Source organism: Salmo trutta, chromosome 24 (assembly GCF_901001165.1).
Source record: "Salmo trutta chromosome 24, fSalTru1.1, whole genome shotgun sequence".
In the NCBI taxonomy this organism is placed as follows: domain Eukaryota; kingdom Metazoa; phylum Chordata; class Actinopteri; order Salmoniformes; family Salmonidae; genus Salmo; species Salmo trutta.
Window position 1 is genome coordinate 2,176,857 of NC_042980.1, and position 25,593 is coordinate 2,202,449.

The following is a 25,593-nucleotide window of genomic DNA, read 5'->3' on the forward strand; positions in this document are numbered from 1 at the left end:
TAACAAACATATCTCGTTCTTATAATATATATAACATTAGCGACGATGTTTGTTGCTTTAGAAGACGACATGGATCAAATCAGTGGTTCTATTTTACGAATTTGAATTAATGTGACATTTTTAATGCAGTTGTCCGATAGAATGGTGCTTTCATAGAGATCCTCTCATTTGTTGTCTTATTCGTTGTCTCAAATTATGTCAATCAAATGAGTCCGGAGACGCTGTGTGCTAATGCCTCAATTAGCGCTGCTGTCTGTAAAGAAAAAGGGCTGAAGGTTGGTTATTCTGGTGCTGGCAGCCATTGACATGTCGGCAATTTGAAATCTAAATTCCTCAAAAAACTCTTATGTACCCCTAGAATCTTTAAATCTTGTTAATATCAGTTTTGGAAGATACTCACTTTATGACCAAAGTTCTACCACTTTTGCAACTAATACAATTGTATATGACTAATACTGATAGCACATACGCAGGTTTTAACCAGATATGTTGATATGTCTTTAAGATTGTCATGATTCAGGAAACCAGACTGGACCAGCACCCAACGGTTCTTTATTGAGTAGGAATGCCAAGTGTATACAGTGCATTTGGAAAGTATTCAGACCTCTTCACTTTTTTACACGTTTTGTTACTACAGCCTTATTCCAAAACGGATTAAATTGCCCCCCCCTAAAATCGAAATACAATACAACATAATGACAAAGCTAAACAGGTTTCTCTGTACTTTGCTCTGTTCATCGTTCCCTCGATCCTGACTAGTCTCCCAGTCCCTGCCGCTGAAAAACATACCCACAGCATGATGCTGCCACCATGCTTCACAGTAGTGCCAGGTTTCCTCCAGACGTGACAGATGGCATTCAGGCCAAATCGTTCAATATTGGTTTCATCAGCCCAGAGAATCTTGTTTCTCATGGTGGTGCCTTTTGGCAAACGACAAGCTGGCTTTCACCTGCCTTTTATGAAGGAGTGGCATCCGTCTGGCCACTCTATCATATACGTCTGATTGGTGGAGTGCTGCAGAGATGGTTGTCCTTCTGGAAGGTTCTCCCATCTCCACAAAGGAATTCTACAGCTTTGACAGAGTAACCATCTGGTTCTTGGTCACCTCCCTGAACAAGGCCCTTCTCCCCCAATTGCTTAGGTTGGCCGGGCGGCCAGCTCTAGTAAGAGTCTTGGTGGTTCCAAACCTCTTCCATTTAAGAATGATGGAGGCCACCGTGTTCTTGGGGACCTTCAATGCTGCAGACTTTTTTTGGTACCCTTCCCCAGATCAGTGCCTCGACACAATCCGGTCTCGAAGCTCTACGGACAATTGCTTCAACCTCATGGCTTGGTTTTTGCTCTGCCATGCGCTGTCAACTGTGGGACCTTATATAGACCGGTGTGTGCCTTCCCAAACAATTTCCAATCAACTGAATTTACCACAAGTGGACTCCAATCAAGTTTTTGCTTTGACATTATGGGGAGTTGTGTGTAGATTGATGAGGGAAAAAACAACAATTTAATCAATTTTAGAATAAGGCTGTAATGTAACAAAATGTGGAAAAAGTCAAGCAGTCTGAATACTTTACGAATGCACTGTCATATAACATATGTATACAAATAACTATTATGTGTTAATATATTAACCTGTCTGGGCTAGGGGGCAGTATTTGCACGGCCGGATAAAAAAACGTACCGATTTAAACTGGTTACTACTCTTGCCCAGAAACGAGAATATGCATATAATTAGTATATTTGGATAGAAAACACTCTAAAGTTTCTAAAACTGTTTGAATGGTGTCTGTGAGTATAACAGAACTCATATGGCAGGCCAAAACCTGAGAAGATTCCATACAGGAAGTGCCCAGTCTGACAATTTGTTGTCCTTCTGTTGCATCTCTATCGAAAATACAGCATCTGTGCTGTAACGTGACACTTTCTAAGGCTCCCATTGGCTCTCTAAAGCCGCCAGAAAGTGGAATGGGGTGTCTGCTGTCTCTGGGCAAAGTACAACAGCTCTGTTTGTGAGTGGTCAGCCTGGGGACAGTGAGACTGAGATGCGCGTTCATGAGAATTCTCAATTTTTTTCTTTCAGCCTTTGAATGAATACAATGTTGCCCGGGTGGAATATTATCGCTATTTTACGAGAAAAATAGCATAAAAATTGATTTTAAACAGAGTTTGACATGCTTCTAAGTACGGTAATGGAATATTTTGATTTTTTTTGTCACGAAATGCGCTCGCGCGTCACCCTTCGGATAGTGAGCTGAACGCACTAACAAAACGGAGCTATTTGAATAGAACTATGGATTATTTGGAAGCAAAACAACATTTGTTGTTGAAGTAGAAGACCTGGGAGTGCATTCTGACGAAGAACAGCAAAGGTAATCCAATTTTTCTAATAGTAATTCTGAGTTTAGTGAGCCCCAAACTTGGTGGGTGTCAAATTACCTAGCCTGTGATGGCCGAGCTATGTACTCAGAATATTGCAAAATGTGCTTCGCCGAAAAGCTATTTTAAAATCTGACATAGCGTTTGCATAAAGGAGTTCTGTATCTATAATTCTTAAAATAATTGTTATGTATTTTGTCAACGTTTATCATGAGTAATTTAGTAAATTCACCGGAAGTTTTCGGTGGGTATGCTAGTTCTGAACATCACATGCTAATGTAAAAAGCTGTTTTTTGATATAAATATGAACTTGATTGAACAAAACATGCATGTATTGTATAACATAATGTCCTAGGAGTGTCATCTGATGAAGATCATCAAAGGTTAGTGCTGAATTTGCTGTGGTTTTGGTTTTTGTGACATATATGCTTGCTTTGAAAATGGCTGTGTGATTATTTTTGGCAGGGTACTCTCCTGGCATAATCTAATGTTTTGCTTTCGCTGTAAAGCCTTTTTGAAATCGGACAAAGTGGTTAGATTAACGAGAGTCTCGTCTTTAAAATGGTGTAAAATAGTCGTATGTTTTAAAAATTAAAATTATTGCATTTGAGGTTTTGTTTTTCGCGCCATGCTATTCCACTGGCTGTTGAATAGAGTGGGACGGTGACGTCCCACCTTGCCCATAGAGGTTAACAAGCGCTTTCGTGAAAAAAAAGCGATGTCGTTGCACCAATGTGTACCTAACCATAAACATCAATGCCTTTCTTAAAATCAACACACGTATATATTTTAAAACCTGCATATTTAGTTAACCTCTACGGGCCACGGTGGCAGTATTGAGAATTTTGAAAAAAATACGTGCCCATTTTTAACTGCCTCCTACACCAACTCAGAAGCTAGGATATGCATATTATTAACACATTCGGATAGAAAACACTCTGAATTTTCTAAAACAGTTTGAATGGTGTCTGTAAGTATAACAAAACTCATATTGCAGGCAAAAACCTGAGAAAAATAGATTAAAAAAAATGAGAATTTTGTGGCTGTACTATTTAGTGTCATTGTTTATTAGATACCATAGTGAGAAAGGATTCAGTTCGCAACTCCTACGGATTCCACTAGATGTCAGCGATCTTTATAAAGTTGTTTGAAGCTTCCATGATTAACAGGGAGCAAATAAGAATGCATTAAAGTTGACGTCCGTGGGATGTCGTCACTTCCATTATGGCCTGCACCTGCGCAATCATGAGACACGGGACATTTTTCAAAAACGTTTTTCTAGACACAGGTGAGGTCGGGTTGAAACATTACTGATGTTTCACGTTAAAAATGGCTCTAAAGATTGATGCTAAACAACGTTTGACATGTTTGAACAAACATAAATAGATTATTTTTGTAACTTTTTTAACTTTTTGCCGTGACTTCACACACCCCCCCCGCGCTACTTTTTAGTAGCCACCGAAGCGCTAACAACATGGAACAACTTGGAGTTCTTTGGACATCAATTATGAACTTTGTCAAAAGAAACCACATTTGTTGTGGACCTGGAATTCCTGGAACTGCCAATGGATGAAGATAATCAAAGGTAATGGATTATTGACAATAGTATTATTGATATTACATGGTTACAAGATGATGCTAAGCTAATTAGGCTAGCTTATTGTTCTTAGCACAGCACCTGGTTTATTGCAACTTGTGATTTCCCAGTAAAGTTATTTTGAAATCTGGCAAGACAGTATCATTTACGAAATGTTAAACTATAATTATTTGAATGACAATATTATAATTTACCAATGTTTTCGAATAGTAATTTTGAAAATTGTAACGTTGTTCACCGGAAGCATTTCAGAGAAGAAAAAAATCAGAATTTCACAGCTACTGTAAAATGCGGTTTTTGGATATAAATTTGAACTTGATGGAACAAAAAATGCATGTATTGTATAACATAATGTCCTAGGAGTGTCATCTGATGGAGATTGTCAAAGGTTGGTGCATAATTTTAGCTGGTTTCTGCTTTTGGTGACGCCTGACCTTGAATTGAAAATGGATGTTTGTACTTTTGTGGCTATGTACTGTCCTAACATAATCTAACTTTATGCTCTTGCCGTAAAGCCTCTTTGAAAATCGGACAATGTGGTTAGATTAAGGAGATGTTTATCTTTTAAATGGTGTAAAATAGTTGATTGTTTGAGAAATTGAAATTATTAGATTTTTGATGTTTTGAATTTCCAGCCTTGCTAGCAATCCCGTCTCAGGGTTCATTGCTAACCCGTGGCCTCAACAGGTTTTAATATTGCCTGCTAACATGAATTTCTTTTAACTAGGTTAATTGTGTCACTTTTCCTGCGTTCTGTGCAAGCAGAGTCAGGGTGTATGCAGCAGTTTGGGCCGCCTGGCTCGTTGCGAACTGTGTGAAGACCATTTCTTCCTAACAAAGACCGCAATTAATTTGGCAGAATTGTACATAATTGTGACATAACATTGAAGGTTGTGCAATGTAACAGCAATATTTAGACTTAGGGATGCCACCCGTTAGATAAAATACGGAATGGTTCCATATTTCACTGAAAGAATAAGCGTTTTGTTTTCGAAATGAGTTTCCGGATTTTACCATATTATTGACCTAAGGCTCGTATTTCTGTGTGTTCTATATTATAATTAAGTCTATGATTTGATAGAGCAGTCTGAGCGGTGGTAGGCAGCAGCAGGCTCGTAAGCATTCATTCAAACAGCACTTTCCAGCATTTGCCTGCAGCTCTTCGCTGTGATTCAAGCATTGCGCTGTTTATGACTTTAAGCCTATCAACTCCCGAGATTAGGCTGGCACCTATTAGATTAGGCTGGCACCTATTAGAACATCCAATAGTCAAAAGGTATATAAAATACAAATGGTATAGAGAGAAATAGTCCTATAATAACTAAAACCTAAAACTTCTTACCTGGGAATATTGAAGACTCATGTTAAAAGGAACCACCAGCTTTCATATGTTCTGAGCAAAAAACTTAAACGTTAGCTTTTTTACATGGCACATATTGCACTTTTACTTTCTTCTCCAACACTGTGTTTTTGCATTATTTAAACTAAATTGAACATGTTTCATTTATTTGAGACTAAATTGATTTTATTGATGTATTATATTAAGTTAAAATAAGTGTTCATTCAGTATTGTTGTAATTGCCATTATTACAAATATATATATTTTTATTTTATTTATTAAATCGGCCGATTAATCGGTATCGGCTTTTTTTGGTCCTCCAATAATCAGTATCGGCGTTGAAAAATCAGGCTAGCAGAAAGGCCTTAGGGGGACGTCGCGACGGAAGAGTCAGTTGTAGCCCCCTCGGGAGGTTACGTCGGCAGACCAGTCGTGATGGATCGGCAGGGCTCCGTGTAGTAAAAGGGTCCAGGGCAATTGGCAAAATAGGTATTGTAGCCCAAGGAGTGGCTGATGGACCTCTTCAGCGAGCTGGGAGATGGGCCTAGCATAAGCTAGCTCCAGGCTAATTGGTGCTTGCTTTGGGACAGAGACATTAGCCAGGATTAGCCACTCGGATAACAGCTAGCTAGCTGCAATGATCCAGGTGAAAAGGTTCAGACCTTGCGGTAAGAATCAGGAGATGTGGGGAAATAGAGTCCAGGAAGCTCTGGGTTGAATCGTGCTGTGCAGACTGGCAGGAGTTGTCCGGGCTAAAGGTTAGCTGATGACCGCTAGCAGTGGCTCGCTGACTACTAGCTAGTAAGCTTCTGTTGGGGGTTCCGGTTCTAAAGTAAAGAAAATAGCAGATCCATACCATATTGGGTGAGGCGGGTTGCAGGAGAGTATGTTGGAGTTGAGGTTAAAAAATATTTAAAAAATATATGCGAAGAAAAAAGATATATACACGGGACACGACAAGACGAAGACAGACGCCTGACTGCTACGCCATCTTGGGTTACTCAAGAACAGAAACATGCTGACGCCTTTAGAGGCATGTTTCTAGTACATAACATATTTCTATCTGAATGTTCAAAAACGCTGCGTCCTGCTGAACGCGCTCCAGGTTGTTAGCTATAGCTAGCTAATGACGTAACATGACTGAACAAGGTGTAGCCTAAACAAATGATTAACGATCCGGTCCGCAAGTAGCCTAGATTTAGAATGGCCAGCGATATGCTTTATGAATGCAAAATGTGTCCCGCCAATGAACAATCAGAATAAAAAAACCGTAGCACTGGTATTATGGGTCATATCTTTTGAACGCAATGCTGTTTTCTCTGAGGAAAAGAGGGAGACTTGGCTAGGACGTCGGCTACAGAACCTAGCTATGAAATGCAGTGGGTAAAGTGTGAGGGTTGAGTGAGACTACAAAATCTAAAACCTTTCTATACTCAAGGGAGAGAAAAACATAGCTAGACTATTGTTTTACTATTAAACTTAATGCTAATATTGTTTTTAATTTCGTAAAGCAGCTTGTGTTTCATAACCAAGCAAAGGGTATATAACTAGAAGGCTGGTGGTGACTGATTAGCTATGGGGAAGCAAGAGTCGTCTGCATGATGTGTATAATCGAAAGCGGAGTCACACTCATCTGTCACACTGTTTGCCCACACTCATCGCTTGCTCCCAGGCAGCTCACCAGCTGATGAAGGACGGGTGCCGGGTGTCCTTTCCACTGATGAACAGAACTGTGCTGCACATCTGTGCTTCTAATATTAATTGTGCTTATTGCTGAAATGCTCTCAATCTCTCCAAAAACTATTGTCCAGTCCACTTAGTAGTCAGATTTTAGTGACAGAGATTTTCTGTTTGGTTCTAGTTTTTTCTTGGTCTATTTAGACAGCTATCTCTCGTCAATTACCACTGAAAAATAGGTGTTTTTAGTCTATTTTAGTCACATTTCTTGATGACGAAATGAACACTGCCCACCTGTCTCTGGACACGGGGCGAGGCCGTGTGCAGCAGCGAGAACAGGTCCTGCATCAGTGTTAGCTGCTGGGCCAGGTATTGGCGGCCCACGTTGGAGCCGCTCAGTGCCAGCACCATGGAGAGCAACTCGAAGCAGTAGGCGTCCGAGGAGGCGTCGTCGTCGCTGGGCTGCGAGTTGGCGTTTTCCTTGCTGGAGATGGCATGCTCCCATTCCTCACGCACACGGGTTGCCTCCATGCGAATGGCCTGGACTATGTGGGCGCACACCTGGAAGGGGGAAGGGAGAGGAAAGCAAAAGAGGTATATGAAGTCAATTTCAAGTGTTAAGATAACATGGGAGAGGGTAAGCAGAGTCAGGGGCTTGAAACCGGTCCCTCAAAGCCTGCTACTGAGGATTATTGTAGCCAGAGATCACATTGTATTGTAGTTTTATATTGTAGTTGATTGCACTTTATTGGCCAGGTATTCATTCCAGAGATTGTCAGGCAAGAGACTACTGACCTGTTTCTGCAGGTTGGTCAGCTTGCTCCGGCTGAAAATTATGCCCACCATGTGTTCCTTCAGGTCTGCATCTGAAGGTGCCTGATGACAGGTAAACAATAACATGTAAATGACAATATTTATCATCTTAATTTGCTAAAAAGTTAGTGTGAAATAGGGGGTGGGTGAAAAAGGTTGGGAACCCCTGGTATACAGTATGACCCCTGACCTTATCCTCTCCTTCTGGTGATGACAGCAGGTTCTTCTCCTCCTGTTCAGGGGTGGGCTCAGCATCTCCACAGATCAGCTTCCCAAACACCTACACACACACACCAAGGGTAAAACTTTAACCTAGCCAATTCTCTTAGATCTAAAGTGAAAGAAAACATAAAAATGTTGATTGTGTGATTGACAGTTGAACCGACCTGTGAGGTAATGAGGCGGAACACGCGGAGAGTCTCGGCCTCGCAGTTCTTCTGTTGGGCCACGCTGGCTGAGATCTGCCCTGCAATCTTGATGCTCTCGCCCTCCTTCCAGCCCAACACCTTGACCTGGCGCACCCGCAGCGTGTTCTCGGGCCCCTTCAGCTCCACCTTGATCACATGGTGGTCTCCCCCAGGAACCTCGCTGGTCACCCAGCCCATGTGACGCGAGTCGAGGTCGATCTGGAGAGAGGTGGGGAGAAGGGATTGGTGAGTGAAGGTTGTCTTGACACCGAGGTGAATCAAAATGTTTAGTACTGCTTTTCCTTTGTTCCTTCTTTTGAAAACAAATTTTATTTACATACAGTAAATTACAATACACATTGTACAAAAGGGCTTTAATTGCTGCAAGTTTGCCATATCCGATATTAGGCTGTATCTCACTTACCGTAATTTCCGGACTATTGAGCGCACCTGAATATAAGCCGCACCCACTGAATTTAAAAAAATATATTATTTTGAACATAAATAAGCCGCACATGTATATAAGCCGCAGGTGCCTACCGGTACATTGAAACAAATGAACTTTACAGGCTTTAACGAAACACGGCTTGTAACAAAAATAAATAGGCTTTAATGAAACACGGCTTGTAACAAAAATAAATAGGCTTTAACGAAACACGGCTTCTAACAAAACATTTTTTTTGCAGTAAACAGTAGCCTACCAAGAGTCATTGCTCCAGACCAAGCTCCCGTGCAGCACTATTTCCTTTTCCAACAGCCAGATCAATCGCCTTCAACTTGAAAGCTGCATCATATGCATTTCTCCGTGTCTTTGCCATGATGAGGGTGACAAAATGACTACCGTAATCAGAATGATGGGAAGTTTGAGCTCGCTCGATTTAATCTAAACAGTAAACAAAAAAGTTGTTTGACCTTAACCAGTTCGGCAATTTCATTGGTCTAATGAAAGCTTCATGCCGCCAAAAAAACTGAGTACGTCACAGAATGTTTTTTTTTTGTAGTTTTTTTTTTTTAAGCGGGAAAAATCCATATATTAGCCGCGTCATTGTTTAAGCCGCGAGGTTCAAAGCGTGGGAAAAAAGTAGCGGCTTATAGTCCGTAAATTCCGGTATATTCCCAAATAGTAGTGCAATACATATAGTGACCTACTTTTAACCAGAGGCACAGCTTAGGGTGATTATTTGAGTCCTTTCTTTATTTACACAACATTATTTACACAACATTACAAAAATAAGAGGCCAAACCTGTTTGATTCTGCAGAGGTCCTCCACGGCTTTGCCACACAGGAACGTCACGGAGGTGACTTTGTTCTGTGGAGTGAGACAGAGAAGAGCGGCTTTAATATCAATGAAAACAGCCAGTTTTTCCATTAACCTTAGATTGTGGCATCTGATTAATTTGATTTTGGAGAATTATGTCCCTTTCAGCCCTCCCTACTCACCCCGATGTCGCGGGAGTTGTCCACGTGCACGGTGACGTAGGAGGCGTTGATGCCCTTGACGCAGCTGATGGTGATGCTCTTGGTCTTGTTCTTGTCCTCATCTCCCGACTCCCAAAAGGTCTCGGTGGAGCCGTCTGTTAGGCTGCCAATCATGGCAGGACGGCTGGACGTCTTCATGTCCACCAAGATGGTCAGGTCCTTCAGACTGGTCACCAGGCACAGCTCCTGGAAGGTCAAATGATGTTCAACACCTCCCAGCTATATAGATAAATAAGATTTATTGGACAATTTAGAAATGAACATTTCAGCCACTCAAGTGGATACAATGCATTTAAAAATCTAAAAGTTTTACAATGTAGTTACTCCTAAACCTAGTCCCACAAAAAAGTAATAATTTTATCAACAAAGAAGGTCCAGGGTCATGTTCATTAGGCACTAAACGGAAGAAAGCAGACTGAAAATAGGAGGGAATAACTGGACTTAAGAAATAAGAACATTTAAAACAATTTTTTGTTGCATACCCTAATGAACACGACTCAGGTATCTGTTGTGTTGGTCTGCACTTGGGTCTCAGACAGCATTTGTGGTACCTGACTCACCTACTCTCTTTTTTTACCTGCTTTCTTAAGGTCGAGCTAGCCACCACAAAACGTCATGGGCCAGTTTCCCAGATCCAGTCCTGGTTTAGAAATCATTCTCAAAGGAGATTCCCTATTTGAATAACTTCTTAGTCCACTACTAGGCTTAATATGGGTCCGGGAAAACAGCCCTATGAGTATGGCTCTCCTATTGGATTCTGTCTCACCTGGCTCATGGCCTCGTAGCCAGACTGCACACTGATGTTAAAGCTCTCCTCGCTGTCGCCGTCGTCCGACTTGGACAGGATGTTGTTGATGTGGTGGAACACGTTGCTCTGGTGCAGGAACTGGTGGTCTGACTGTTTGAACTTCAGACTCCAACACCTAATAGAAAGAGGGGGACACACTCCGGGTCAACGGTGAGATCACGCACTCACATTGATCAGTACACAGTGGTAGCTAAGTTGGTTGGAGGATGGTGCACCCATAGGCGCCTGAGCAATGGAGCAAACGGAGCAGCTGCACCACCACTTTCAAATATATATATATATATATATATTTTTTTTTGCAACCCCACTTTATAACTAGAAAATGATCCATTTGTAATTTTCCTTGATTAGTAATGTTTTGAACTAGTCTGTATTAAAATATTTTAGAATTAAGATTGCATTTTGCACCCCCAACCCCCGTCGCCTCAAGTTGAATGGTTTGGACCACTAAAGTTTTGCTTCACTTCCACTACACACTGTTTTGGCTCAGTGCAGTTAATAGAAAGTGCTAGTTACACCGCTGGTGTTAAAATGAAAAATAACCTGCAAAAGGAAAACGGTTTATTTATTTTGTTGTGCTGTTGTTACATTTGTATTGTTTCATGTCTGATGCACTCAGGGTGTTGTTAAATATAGTTTGAGAGATGTGCACCACGAGTAAATTCATTGTATAATTTCACTTTGCCTGTAAGAACCAAATACATTTTTTTATAAAGTGCTTTTTCATCAGCTGATGTCACAAAGTGTAATACAGAAACCCATCCTAAAACCCCAAACAGCAAGCAATGCAGATGTAGAAGCACGATGGATAGGAAAAACTCCCTAGAAAGGCAGGAACCTAGGAAGAAACCTATAGCGAGGAACCAGGCTCTGAGGGGTGGCCAGTCCTCTTCTGGCAAAGCAGGGTGGAGGTTATAAGAGTACATGGCCATTAAGGCCATGATGTACACGGGCATGTCTGATTAGGCTTTGCTGTGTCGCAGCCTCTGGACTGAGTAGCCTTATCTTCCATCAGCCAATTGGACAATAATCATTGGACAATAAACTAGACGAGGTACGATCACGAATATCCTACCAACGGGACATCAAAAACTGTGATGTTTCACGGAATCGTGGCTGAATGATGACATGGATATTCAGCTAGCGGGATATACGCTGCACCGGCAGGATAGAACAGCACACTCCGGTAAGACGGGGGGGTCTGTGCATATTTGTAAACAACAGCTGGTGCACGAAATCTAAGGAAGTCTCTAGATTTTGCTCGCCTGAAGTAGAGTATATTGTGATAAATTGCAGGCCACACTCCTTCTTTGTGGCTGTTTATTTACCACCAAAAACAGATACGGGCACTAAGACCGCACTCAGTCAGCTGTATAAGGAAATAAGCAAACAGGAAACCGCTCACCCAGAGGCGGCGCTCCTCGTGGCCGGAGACTTGCAGGGAAACTTAAATCAGTTCTACCAAATCTCTATCAACATGGTAAATGTGCAACCAGAGGGGAAAAAATTGTAGATCACCTGTACTCCACACACAGAGACGCGTACAAAGCTCTCCCTCCATTTGGTAAAACCGACCACAACTCTATCCTCCTGATTCCTGCTTACAAGCAAAAATTAAAGCAGGAAGCACCAGTGACTCGGTCTATAAAAAAGTGGTCAGATCTTCCGATGGCGTTGAGGAGTACACCACATCAGTCACTGGCTTCATCAATAAGTGCATCGATGATGTCGTCCACACAGTGACTGTACATACATACACCAACCAGAAGCCATGGATTACAGGCAACATCCGCACTGAGCTAAAGGGTAGAGCTGCCGCTTTCAAGGAGCGGGACTCTAACCCGGAAGCTCATAAGAAAACCCGCTATGCCCTGCGACAAACCATCAAACAGGCAAAGCGTCAATACAGGACTAAGTTTGAATCTTACTACACCGGCTCCAACGCTCGTCGGATGTGGCTGGGCTTGCAAACTATTACAGACTACAAAGGGAAGCACAGCCGCGAGCAGCCTAGTGACACGCGCCTACCAGACGAGCTAAATCACTTCTATGCTCGCTTCAAGGCAAGCAACACTGAAGCATGCATGAGAACATCAGCTCTCCGTAGCCGATGTGAGTAAGACCTTTAAACAGGTCAACATTCACAAGGTCGCAGGGCCAGACGGATTACCAGGATGCATACTCATAGCATGTGCTGACCAATTGGCAAGTGTCTTCACTGGCATTTGACCTGGTATGTAATATCAAATCAAATGTTATTCGTCACATGTGCCGATGTGAGCCATGACAAGCATTTCTGGATACAGATGTGAGTGCTTCGGGTCAGTAGTCATTTAGGCAGGTTACCATAGTGTTCTTTGGCACAAAGACTATGGTGGTCTGCTTGAAACTGCTATTACAGACTCAGTCAGGGAGAGGTTGAAAATGTCAAGGTCCAGAGCGCTCAGGATCTCAGACTGGGGAAAAGTTTCACCTTCCAACAGGACAACAACCCTAAGCACACAGCCAAGACAACGCAGGAGTGGCTTCGGGACAAGTCTCTGAATGTCCTTGAGTGGCCCAGCCAGAGCCCGGACTTGAACTCGATCGAACATGAGAATCCAGTTTCAGCAGTTCCGAGCTAGCCCTCCTTATGTCGTTTGACCCCACATGGACTACGACCTCGTCAGCCCCCGGCAGCTGTCGTAGAACGGTAGGAAAACACCTAGTAATGTCCTACATGCGATCTCCAGGATAGCACAAGTTTTTCCCCCCAGGAACCGAGATGTTACTCACCATAGAGCTGCCAATGATAATGGCTGGTGAAATGACAGAGGTCTGGCAGATTTTGCACCTCAAGCCGGCCACAAAACCCATTGTGGCTGACAGAGGAGCCAGTGCATCAGACACACTCGAGTTCCGGAAAGAGGAGGAGCGCAGTAGATCCGAGGTAGAATCCCCCCTGGAACGTGGAGGATCCAAGTCCAAGGCAGAATCCCCCAGGGAAAGAGTCCGGATAGGATAGGTGACGATGGCGCGGTAACCTCCGAAGCCAAGAGGGCGATGCTGTTTGATAACTGGATTTGGGACAATAGACTGAGTACCAGGCCATTAGCGACTGGTAGGCTACTAATTTATTTGTATTTATTTATTTCACCTTTATTTAACAAGGTAGGCAAGTTGAGAACAAGTTCTCATTTACAATTGCGACCTGGCCAAGATAAAGCAAAGCAGTTTGACACATACAACAACACAGAGTTACACATGGAGTAAAACAAACATACAGTCAATAATACAGTAGAAAAATAAGTCTATACACAATGTGAGCAAATTAGGTGAGATAAGGGAGGTAAAGGCAAAAAAGGCCATGGTGGCGAAGTAAATACAATATAGCAAGTAAAACACTGGAATGGTAGATTTGTAGTGGAAGAAATTGCAAAGTAGAAATAATGGGGTGCAAAGGAGCAAAATAAATAAATAAATAAATACAGTTGGGGATGAGGTAGTTGTTTGGGCTAAATTATAGATGGGCTATGTACAGGTGCAGTGATCTGTGAGCTGCTCTGAAAGCTGGTGATTAAAGCTAGTGAGGGAGACAAGTGTTTCCAGTTTCAGAGATTTTTGTAGTTCGTTCCAGTCATTGGCAGCAGAGAACTGGAAGGAGAGACGGTCAAAGGAGGAATTGGCTTTGGGGGTGACCAGAGAGATATACCTGCTGGAGCGCGTGCTACAGGTGGGTGCTGCTATGGTGACCAGTGAGCTGAGATAAGGGGGGACTTTACCTAGCAGGGTCTTGTAGATGACCTGGAGCCAGTGGGTTTGGCGACGAGTATGAAGCGAGGGCCAGCCAACGAGAGCGTACAGGTTGCAGTGGTGGGTAGAGTATGGGGCTTTGGTGACAAAACGGATGGCACTGTGATAGACTGCTTCCAGTTTATTGAGTAGGGTATTGGAGGCTATTTTGTAAATGACCGTCAGTGGCATCAGAGTGCAGTTTTGGAGAAGCCTAGTTACTGTTACACAACGGTCATGTGGAATTTGACTGCGGTCATGACTTGTGACTGCAGGTGTGGCAGTAATGCGGTCACGTAACAGCCCTAACCATATAGCAAACTTCAGACACTGGAAGGAGTAGTTTCTGAGTGGCAGAGAATGCTTTTGCATAGAGGTTTAGTTGCCGTTTTTCTTGGGACTGAAAAGAACTGCCTAGAATGTAAAATAACTTTATTAACCGGTTCCCATGCTTTTAAAATAAAGTTTGTTGCGGAACACTACAGATCACTTTCGGTTTTCTGTTCTGTTCCCTGAACCTGTTACATTCAATCAATCTTTCCATTTAAAAAAATGACGATGGTATTTACTTAGGTTGATGACAACACAGTAGATTCATCAGATGAGTAGTAAAGGTGATGGCGGACAGCGCTCTTTAGTCTACCGGATACTTGTATGTTGAGAAACCCAGCAGTTCTAGTTTATTTTTTTTTTTTTAAATGTGAAAAGAAACTGTGGCTGTGAAAAAATATTTGCTAAAGTTAACATTATATTGCCTATTCATATATAGAAAATGATTTGACCCTTTAAAAGATATAGCTTTCGTCTAATTGCAAGATAATATGCTCTGTTCCAAGTGTATGGTTAAAATTATTTAGCTGAAGGCAGGTTTGAGTTTAAAGCGGAGGTGAACTTTGAGCAACAGGGCCACCGTACCTGAGGGCCATCTGCTGCAGGGAACTTCCACTAGGAAGTGACATCATGAGGTCAGAGATGGTCTGGAGGAGGCGGTGGAAGGTGTGTGGGAGGGGGTGGGCGGCCTCCCCGGCGATCACAATGTCAGACAGCGGGTGCTCACACACTCCAAGGTCCCTCTCCTGTGTGTACGAAGAAAACATAATGGAAAAGTTTATAAAAACACACATATTAAGGAAGCAATGACTTCAGACATACATTGACATTGTCTGAATATAGAAAATGTTTGTACCGGTACCTCAAATAAAAACGTTTATGTATCCAGGTTTGGCGCATTGAGATAATCTAATTTGGAAGAGACCTGTTTCGCAAGAGACGACACCCCCCCCCCCCCCACCACCACCCAGGTCCTGGATTCTTAATCAATCAAATGTATTTATAAAGCCCTTCTTACATCAGCTGATGTCACAAAAGTGCTGTACAGAAACCCAGCCTAAAACCCCAAACAGCAAGCAATGCAGGTATAGAAGCACGGTGGCTAGGAAAAACTCCCTAGAAAGGCCAGAACCTAGGAAGAAACCAAGAGAGGAACCAGGCTATGAGGGGTGGCCAGTCTTCTTCTGGCTGTGCTGGGTGGAGATTATAACAGAACATGGCCAAGATGTTCATAGATGACCAGCAGGGTCAAATAATAATAATCAAACATACCTGCTCCATCACAATTTCCTTGTTCCCATGGGCTTTATTTTCATCCTCCTCCTCTTCCTCGGGTTCAAATGGTGACGGGGTGAGTGAGGCGACAAAGTGCCACAGGATGTCGTGCAGCGAAGTGGTCTGGATCACATTACACAGCAGCCAGTTGAATGCCTGAGGGGGGGGAGATGGGTTAGATGGTGGCTCAGTCCTTTTCATTTTACAACAAAAACCTGAAATGTATTAATTTATTGCATATATAACTAACAAAAACCAACGATGTATAACGCTGACAAAAGTTATTGGTTTGAAAATCACCAGATCACATTAGATTAAGGACAGAATGGAAAAGCGATACAATTTAGGAAAAAGGTACAGTGCTTTTCAAACCACGAACCTAACCTTAACCCTAGTACTACTACTTCAGAAAAATAAACATTCTAATCAGTTTATCATCTCAGATATTGCCTACACTTTTGTCCTTTCTAACAGGGCCGTCTAGCGACTACCACTGACACCTCAAAGAGGATGTAAGCCAATAGGCTAATCACATTAGCATTTAACATTACACAGCTAACTGTTTAATTGTGCTATACAACTGCAAATGCCCAGCTAGAGTAAGCATGAGACATTTTCCTATGGGAAATACTATCTTTGACAGATGTACCTCCATGGCGAAGACTCTGCAGGCGGACTTGCGGAGGGCATGCTTCATGGCCACCTCCAGACCCTCCAGGTCGTGGTGCTGGATGACGAAGGCCAGGACGGGCCACTGGAAGTTCCTCTCGCCCTTACTGAGGGATCCATGGGCCGAGATGAGACGGGACAGTTCCGGGGACGGGTGGCGCAACAGAGAGGAACCCACTTCTGGAGGGGAGGACAGTGTTACAATTAAGTGATAATGCCCGAGAAGCTGGTGTTTGGAGGATATATTGGCATGGGGGTTGTTAGGCCCGAGATGAAGTCTTCGAGGGCATTATCACTTTTATACAACGGGTTACCAGTAACTTGTGGAATAGACACCGGCTGGAATGCGGTTTTAACCAATCATCATTCAGGATTAGACCTACCCATTGTATAAATATGATATAAATAACAAAACAATAAATACGGTATTACAAATGTCATGATGACTGGTAACACTTAGTAATTTGCAACCCTATTCCAGCTGACAATTACAAACAATTAATCCTATGAAAACAAAAAAAAGAGTTACACTTCAATGTCTTTATCACGTAATGACCATTACCATAATTATTTTGTAGTAAACACCAGGTACACGAGTTAATGGTGAAGTGTAGAATAACTTTTGTCTGCATCCAAAACCCTTAGTTTAATGGACTATACTAGTAAATAGGATCACATTCCTCTGGTTTCGTGGTTCAGGGGAAGGTTTACCCACCTGCATCCCCACTGTGGACTCTGCGTCTGGGCACGGCTTTGACCCTGGCCGGGGAGGCCGAATGCTGCTTGTCGTACTCAGAGGCCACCACAGAGTAGGACCTCTGGAACACCGTCCGCTTGGACAAGTCACTGTCTGTGATTGGGCTGGTCTCTAGACTGCAAGAGATACAACAAAGAAATATTGACCATCTGTTTATGTCATACATGACACATAAATAGAACACACACACACTCACAGCACACTGGAATGAGTCTCTTTCACACACACACACACACGCACAGATATGACACACGCTACAACCACATACAACACATACACAGACATAATCACAGTCTGCTCATCTCTACTCTCAAAAAGAGGTGTGTGTGTGTTACCTGGGGGGCATGGACTTCATGTTGCTCTCGGGCTCCTCGAACACGTTGGGGCAAGCGTCGGGGGTGACTGAGATGTAGGGCGCAGGGACAGATGTGGAGCGCAGGTACCTCATCTCGTCCTGGAACAGGTTGTCATCTGTGTACCCACCAAAGTTCTCTGTGTGTTGCCTGGAAGAGAGGAGACAGGTTTACATACATGTATCATATGTAGTTGAAAGATTTAGTGTTTAGGTTATGTGGATGCTACCTCCTAGCAAATAAATGTTAAGAATTCCATGATGGTTTTCACTGTGTAACATGTTCACGGGATATGGGTAAGATACTACACACACAAAATGTATGATCATCGCTTGAATTAAAGTGGCCACAGCGCTTCAAGTGTAATGCTGTCCCAAAGGGCATAAAACTAAAAGAGGAGGAGACTCTTTAGGAAGAAAAAATAAAAGGAAATCACCTTTAATTTTTCCCTCCCAGTCTCGCCAGTCCTTTTCATTTTGATCATCACAATAGATATCCATCATTTACCTGGCCAGCGTCTGCAGGTAGAGGCAGCCGATCTTGTTGGGCATCTCATCCGAGACGCCCTCCTTGAGGCTGGGCAGTGTGGAGTGGAGCGGGCGAGGCGGGTGGTGGCACAGCAGGCTGGGCTCAGCAGCACTGCTTAAGGACAGCAGGAACAGGGCGTTGGCACGGATCACCTGGTGGGCCTCCATGGTGGGAAGCGCCCGCGGCGTTTTCACCTGCAGGGGCTTCTTCCTCGACTGCTTCACCTGGATGGGTAGGGAGGGTGGTTAGAGGCCACGGGTGGGTTAGAGGGGAGAGCAGGTAGCCTAGCAGTTAAGGGCATTGGGCCAGTAAACAAAAGGTTACCTAGCAAGGCACTTAACCTTAATTGCTCCTGTAAATCGCTCTGGATAAGAGCTTCTGCTAAATTAATAAAATGTAGAGTTGAAGTTTGTAGTAATATTTGTAGGTAGAGGGAAGCGGGTCCCTAGAGAGATCATTGCGGCGCTGTCTGCATTTTTCATGCTTCTGTTGGAAGCGTGCGGTCATGTCAGACAATTTTGGGATTAAAATATTTTTTGCTGTCTGGCAGATTATTTGGAAATGGTCATCTTCTGCACTTTATGGGTTAGCTTACCTATTGTATTAAAAAGCACATCTTTGTTGCATTATTCACATAATATACCTCCTAAATATGATTAAGCTATAGTTTACTACATCGCCTAGAAATAAATATTGATCAATCATATTTGTGACCCGTTTCAGGAAACTAGGCGTATGTCGCGGGTCACTACTTCACAGGAGAACCATTTGAACGTAAACTTTTTTTAAATAAATGTTTTTATCAAAATGCGTTTTTTTTGTTGCCAGAAATGCTTTCTCGAACATGTGAACTTTCATGTGCCTTAATAACAAACGTGCATGCCATCTGTAAATACAAATAAAATTGTTAAATTACAAGCCTAGTTTTTTCTTTTTTGACCAAAAAGTCAGCAACCTTCCCGCTAGCCATGATTGGTTGAGATAATGAGTGGGCTGGACATGCTGAGAGATGAGCATGTGTCTGTCTATTTGAGCTTGTCAGTATGTGTTGGTAATCCTGTATAACGCTGCTTTTTTTATGTATCGTGTATTAAAGTGTTGCTCTCCACTTTTTGGAGGACTGAGTTTTGAAATCAGTGGAATTAGAGCATAATAGCTAAGGAGATGGAGAAAACACCTGTCTCCGGATTACATCTTAAAACTAAGGGCAACCATGGCATCAGATATTACACATTCCTCATTTGACAGAAAGAGCCATTGCTTGGTTCGCTATAGCCTAATGTTAGCTAGCTAACATTGAACCTGGTTGGTTCGCTACCTGCAGATTCATGCAGGGTAGTAACGTCATGAGTTGTGATTATGGTTGATTGTTTACAAGCAAGTATGCAAACGTTAGCTGGCTGGCTCGCTAGCTAATGTTAAGTATATGATCTTATTATTTGTACCTCAGAGCCATTTGCTTAGCTAGCTATAGCCTAGTGTTAGCTAGCTAACATTGAGCCTGGTTGGTTAGTTACCTGCTTTGATACAGTAGGCTATAAAAAATAGCTCAAAAGAAAGTGCAAGTCTCTCCAACTCAGCCATCTTTAGCCTGTTGGGGCTAGGGGGCAGTATTTGCACGGCCGGATAAAAAAACGTACCCGATTTAAACTGGTTACTACTCTTGCCCAGAAATGAGAATATGCATATAATTAGTAGATTTGGATAGAAAACACTCTAAAGTTTCTAAAACTGTTTGAATGGTGTCTGTGAGTATAACATAACTCATATGGCAGGCCAAAACCTGAGAAGATCCCATACAGGAAGTGCCCTGTCTGACAATTTGTTGTCCTTCTGTTGCATCTCTATCAAAAACACAGCATCTCTGCTGTAACGTGACATTTTCTAAGGCTTCCATTTGCTCTCAAAAGGCACCAGAAAGTGGAATGATGTGTCTCCTGTCTCTGGGCGAAGAACAGCAGGAGATTTTGAGTGGTCAGGCTGGGGACAGTGACACTGGAGATGCGCATTCATGAGAATTCTCCATTTTTTTTCTTTCAGCCTTTGAATGAATACAACGTCGCCCGGTTGGAATATTATCGCTATTTTACGAGAAAATAGCATAAAAATTGATTTTAAACAGCGTTTGACATGCTTCGAAGGACGGTAATGGAATATTTTGAAATTTGTTGTCACGAAATGCGCTCGCGCGTCACCCTTCGGATAGTGACCTGAACGCACGAACAAAACAGAGCTATTGAATATAACTATGGATTATTTGGAAGCAAAACAACATTTGTTGTTGAAGTAGAAGACCTGGGAGTGCATTCTGACGAAGAACAGCAAAGGTAATCCAATTTTTCTAATAGTAATTCTGAGTTTAGGTTGTCCCAAACTTGGTGGGTGTCAAATTAGCTAGCCTGTGATGGCCGAGCTATCTACTCAGAATATTGCAAAATGTGCTTTCGCCGAAAAGCTATTTTAAAATCTGACACCGCGATTGCATAAAGGAGGTATGTATCTATAATTCTTAAAATAATTGTTATGTATTTTGTCAACGTTCATCGTGAGTAAATTCACCGGAAGTTTGCGGTGGGTATGCTAGTTCTGAACATCACATGCTAATGTAAAAAGCTGTTTTTTGATATAAATATTTACTTGATTGAACAAAACATGCATGTATTGTATAACATAATGTCCTAGGAGTGTCATCTGATGAAGATCATCAAAGGTTAGTGCTGCATTTAGCTGTGGTTTTGGTTTTTGTGACATATATGCTTTCTTTGAAAATGGCTGTGTGATTATTTTTGGCAGGGTACTCTCCTGACATAATCTAATGTTTTGCTTTCGCTGTAAAGCCTTTTTGAAATCGGACAAAGTGGTTAGATTAACGAGAGTCTTGTCTTTAAAATGGTGTAAAATAGTCATATGTTTGAGAAATTGAAGTTATAGCATTTTTGAGGTATTTGTATTTCGCGCCACGCAATTCCACTGGCTGTTGACTAGGGTGGGACGCAAGCGTATGAAATACTGCGGGTGCAGGCGGGATGAATAAATCAGTCCCGGGCACACCTCTACTTGTAGGAATAATGCAGTTATAATGCATTGTAAGACTGTCACAAGCATGTTACCAAGGCTGTTTATGAAAGTACATGGTAGCGAAAGGTTATCCTCTGAACTGTGACTATTACTGTGAGAAATTAGTATATTGAGCATAATATGTTAAATCCTGACTGTTAACTATCCAAGTATCCATTTGAACTTGAAGAATTGAATGTGTAAAGATACAGTAGAAAACAACAATTGATTGAAGCGTCGAGAAGTACAGTACCTTTTCCCTGGCTGCAGTCTGCTTCTCTCTTAGGTACTTCTCCCTGCAACGGTCACACACCAGGTACCAGGTGCTTCCTCCGATCCCGCCGTCTCCACAGTTTCCCGCCCAGCCCCCACAGAAGTGGCCAATGCTGTTATAACCCTGGCCTCCCGCATAGCGACCACAACCTGCCCAAAACAAAACATCAAATTAAGCTAAAATCCACCAACTTAAATAGAACATATTAAAATATATTAAAATAATATACATATATGCTAAGATCATATTGAGCAGTGTTGCCATATTAGCAGAGATACAGTGCAAATGGTTCAATGGGGTCAGCCACCATCCGCCTCAGTATGAAGAAATGTTCTGCTTTAAAGCGTTATTTTTTATCCACAAATGTAATAAACAAAATATAGCCTTTCATAGGACTTAAAAGTCAGACTTTTATGCGAGAGGTTGGCTAACCTCTCACATTGATATGGCATGTGTATTTCTAACAGTATGGAATAAAAGCAAACCCAACATTGTTGGTCTTACCTGGGTGGGCCTGCCTCATGTGGTAGGTGACAGGGTAGGGGTGCGACTCCCCACACAGCTCACAGATGGTGTCCTTCTCCGGTCCCCCCATGGCCAGCTGGGCCATCTCCCCAAACAGGTTCCCCCTGGGGCGCACCTCCGCCTTATCTCTCTTCTTTTTCTCCTTCTTGGACTTCTTAGTGTCCTTCTCGTTCTCCTTTTTCTTTAGGATGGCGCTGGAACCCGGGCTGGGGAAAATCATGTTTTGGGTGGCTGCCTTGATGGTTGCCATTGAGATGTCCTCCCAGAATGCAACGAGGTGCTGGAGGGTGAGCGGCAGGATGGACTTAGCCCTCATTGCAGGGTGAGAGGCCACCTCGAAGGAGACGTGCTCCCCCTTGCCATCCTCACACTTTTCGGGCAGGGGAGGCTCTTTGAGCATTGACAGGACCTTGTTCTTGTTGATGCTGCCCATCTTGGAGATGTCTGGCCCATGCGGGGAGATGTTGAACATATTGAGGGCCGAGGATATCTCCAGTGAGTGGCGGTTCTTCAGCCTGCTTTCCTTCTCCTCTTGGCCGCCCTGGCCACCCAGCGAGCTGCGGATGGGCGCGTGCTCCTTGGTCCTCTCTGGGTTGAACTTGAGGAACGAGGAGCAGGCCATGGCGTCGTGGACGATACCCTCGTGCCAGAGGAACGCGGCGAAGACCGCCCGGGCACACTCTGCAACTGAGGGTGACATAGCCTGCTTGGCGGGCTCGGCGACCCTCGACGAGCTCTCGCCCTTGAAGAGCGGGCCCGACTTGTCCTTCTTGGGGCGCACGTGTCGGCTGGAGGTCTTGCGGCTGACTTTGGGCGACAAGCGGCTGCTCTCCAGCTCCTCCTTGACGGGTGCCTTGCCGATGCTGAAGTGCACCTTTGAGGAGCCCTCCTCTGCATTGCTCACCTCCACGTTTTCGTTGTTTCCCTCATCATCATTGGAAAGAAGAGCACTAGACGTACACACCTCCACCACCTCGCTGTGGAGGTTCTCCTGGGTCACATGGGGTGACGGGGTGCGGTTCTCCGCGTTCCTATCACCTCCTTTGCTGCTCCCGTCCTTGGGTGGTAGTTTGGGTGAGGTGGACCTTCCCCTTAGGGGCTCCGAGGTGAGCGGGACCTTCTTCTTCCTCAGGGTGTCCGGGTCCAGGGTGTATGAGTCCGACTTGGACCTTTCTCTGGGCGGGTCCAGCTGAGCCTTGGAGGAGGGGCTGACATTGGGAGGGAGGTTCTGGTCATGGGGTTGGTTCTTGTCTTGTGGCATATTCTTGTCAATTGGTTGGTTCTTGTCCTGAGCAAAGTTCTTGTCGTGCTGGGTGGAGGAGGAGCGGGGCGAGGAGGTGCTGGAGGGGCTAGACCTCCCCGAGGTGGAGGAAAGGCCCTTCTGTTTGGGCGAGGTGGAGCGGGAGCCAGGGTTAGGTGACTCGGCGCGCAGCCCGGAGGAATTACGATCACGCCCGTCGGCCTTCAGTGCCTGCAGGGTGTTGTGGTTGGGCGAGTGGGAGCGGCTATGCGAGTCCGACCGCAGCTTGGCAGTGTCCGACCTCAGGATCAGGGCCTCGCTGGCCGGCGGATCTTTGCTTTTGGACTGTTCCGAGGAGCGACCGCCGCGCCCCTCCTGTTTTGGGGAGCGACTTTCCAGTCGTTGTTTGGTGGCCGGGGACATGGGGCGCGGCCCTGAGTTACCTAGTAGCCAAGCACAACATAGAAACAGTTATACTATAACTAAGAGAATTACTGTAAAAGGCGGCACATCTGAGTACAATACTCAACATCTAAGGGTCAAAACAAAATGGATTATGAAAGGGAAGAAAAAATGGGGGGGAGAAAAGAAACAACAGTAGAAGTCTGGACATTTTATAATTTTTTAAAAACATGTTAAAACATAAAAAAATGAAATAATTATTTTTGAGTCAATAAGAAACCTCTTTCTTAGACTGGAAAGTTGTGGACCAATAGATTTTAGAAAAGTGACAGCATTAGAGCAGAGGACATAGATAATTCTAGAAGAGCCTTCAATGGCCTTGACATAGATTAATATAGTTTGGAAAAGTACTATCTATGCATGTCTGAAGGCCACTTACACAGACAGGGGTAGCTAATGGATCATGGTGCAACTGATGAGAAGAAGCCCATGCAGCCCAGCACTGTGCCCTAGAATAGGTAATATAAACTCAGCAAAAAATGAAACTTCCCATTTTCAGGACCCTGTCTTTCAAAAGATAATACGTAAAAATCCAAATAACTTCACAGATCTTCATTGTAAAGGGTTTAAACACTGTTTCCCATGCTTGTTCAATGAACCATAAACAATTAATGAACATGCACCTGTGGAACGGTCGTTAAGACACTAACAGCTTACAGATGGTAGGCAATTAAGGTCACAGTTATGAAAACTTAGGACACTAAAGAGGCCTTTCTACTGACTCTGAAAAACGCCAAAAGAAAGATGCCCAGGGTCCCTGCTCATCTGCGTGAACGTGCGTTAGGCATGCTGCAAGGAGGCATGAGGACTGCAGATGTGGCCAGGGCAATAAATTGCAATGTCCGTACTGTGAGATGCCTAAGAGAGCGCTACAGGGAGACAGGACGGATAGCTGATCGTCCTCGCAGTGGCAGACCACGTGTAACAACACCTGCACAGGATCGGTACATCCGAACATCACACCTGCGGGACAGGCACAGGATGGCAACAACAACTGCCTGAGTTACACCAGGAACACACAATTCCTCCATCAGTGCTCAGACTCCGCAATAGGCTGAGAGAGGCTGGACTGAGAGCTTGTAGTCCTGTTGTAAGGTAGGTCCTCACCAGACATCACCAGCAACAACAACATTGCCTATGGGCACAAACCCACCGTCGCTGGACCAGACAGGACTGGCAAAAAGTGCTCTTCACTGACAAGTTGAGGTTTTGTCTCACCAGGGGTGATGGTCGAATTCGCGTTTATCGTCAAAGGAATGAGCGTTACACCAAGGCCTGCACTCTGGAGCTGGATCGATTTGGAGGTGGAGGGTCCGTCACCGTCATGGTCTTGGGGGGGTGTCACAGCATCATGGGACTGAGCTTGTTGTCATTGCAGGAAATCTCAACGCGGTGCGTTACAGGGAAGACATCCTCCTCCCTCATGTGGTACCCTTCCTGCAGGCTCATCCTGACATGACTCTCCAGCATGACAATGCCACCAGCCATACTGCTCGTTCTGTGCATGATTTCCTGCAAGACCGGAATGTCAGTGTTCTGCCATGGCCATTGAAGAGCCCGGATCTCAATACCATTGAGCACGACCTGTTGGATCGGAGGGTGAGGGCTAGGGCCATTCCCCCAGAAATCTCCGGGAACTTGCAGGTGCCTTGGTGGAAGAGTGGGCTAACTTCTCACAGCAAGAACTGGCAAATCTGATGCAGTCCATGAGGAGGAGATCCACTGCAGTACTTAATGCAGCTAGTGGCCACACCAAATACTGACTGTTACTTTTGATTTTGACCCCGCCCTTTGTTCAGGGACACATTATTAAATTTCTGTTAGTCACATGTCTGTGGGACTTGTTCAGTTTATGTCT

The 25,593-nt window shown here is 43.8% G+C and overlaps 1 protein-coding gene across 19 annotated transcripts in view; it reads right to left on the reverse strand.

The window, feature by feature from the left end:
• LOC115160590 (E3 ubiquitin-protein ligase MYCBP2) overlaps positions 1-25,593 on the reverse strand; it is a 342,793-nt gene that overhangs the window by 41,437 nt on the left and 275,763 nt on the right. For 14 of the 19 annotated variants that reach the window (XM_029710772.1, XM_029710778.1, XM_029710765.1 and 11 more), the window contains 15 exons: positions 22,013-23,716; positions 21,488-21,657; positions 18,157-18,401; positions 17,632-17,799; positions 17,255-17,412; positions 16,520-16,719; positions 15,868-16,026; positions 15,181-15,341; positions 10,453-10,609; positions 9,648-9,905; positions 9,451-9,516; positions 8,186-8,425; positions 7,990-8,079; positions 7,782-7,862; positions 7,281-7,547 (listed from right to left, as the gene is read on the reverse strand). In XM_029710772.1, the coding sequence (XP_029566632.1) occupies positions 7,281-7,547; positions 7,782-7,862; positions 7,990-8,079; positions 8,186-8,425; positions 9,451-9,516; positions 9,648-9,905; positions 10,453-10,609; positions 15,181-15,341; positions 15,868-16,026; positions 16,520-16,719; positions 17,255-17,412; positions 17,632-17,799; positions 18,157-18,401; positions 21,488-21,657; positions 22,013-23,716 (4,124 nt within the window). The remainder of the gene's footprint in view (positions 1-7,280; positions 7,548-7,781; positions 7,863-7,989; positions 8,080-8,185; positions 8,426-9,450; positions 9,517-9,647; positions 9,906-10,452; positions 10,610-15,180; positions 15,342-15,867; positions 16,027-16,519; positions 16,720-17,254; positions 17,413-17,631; positions 17,800-18,156; positions 18,402-21,487; positions 21,658-22,012; positions 23,717-25,593) is intronic. The other 5 variants (XM_029710779.1, XM_029710780.1, XM_029710766.1 and 2 more) reach the window with 3 other exon arrangements.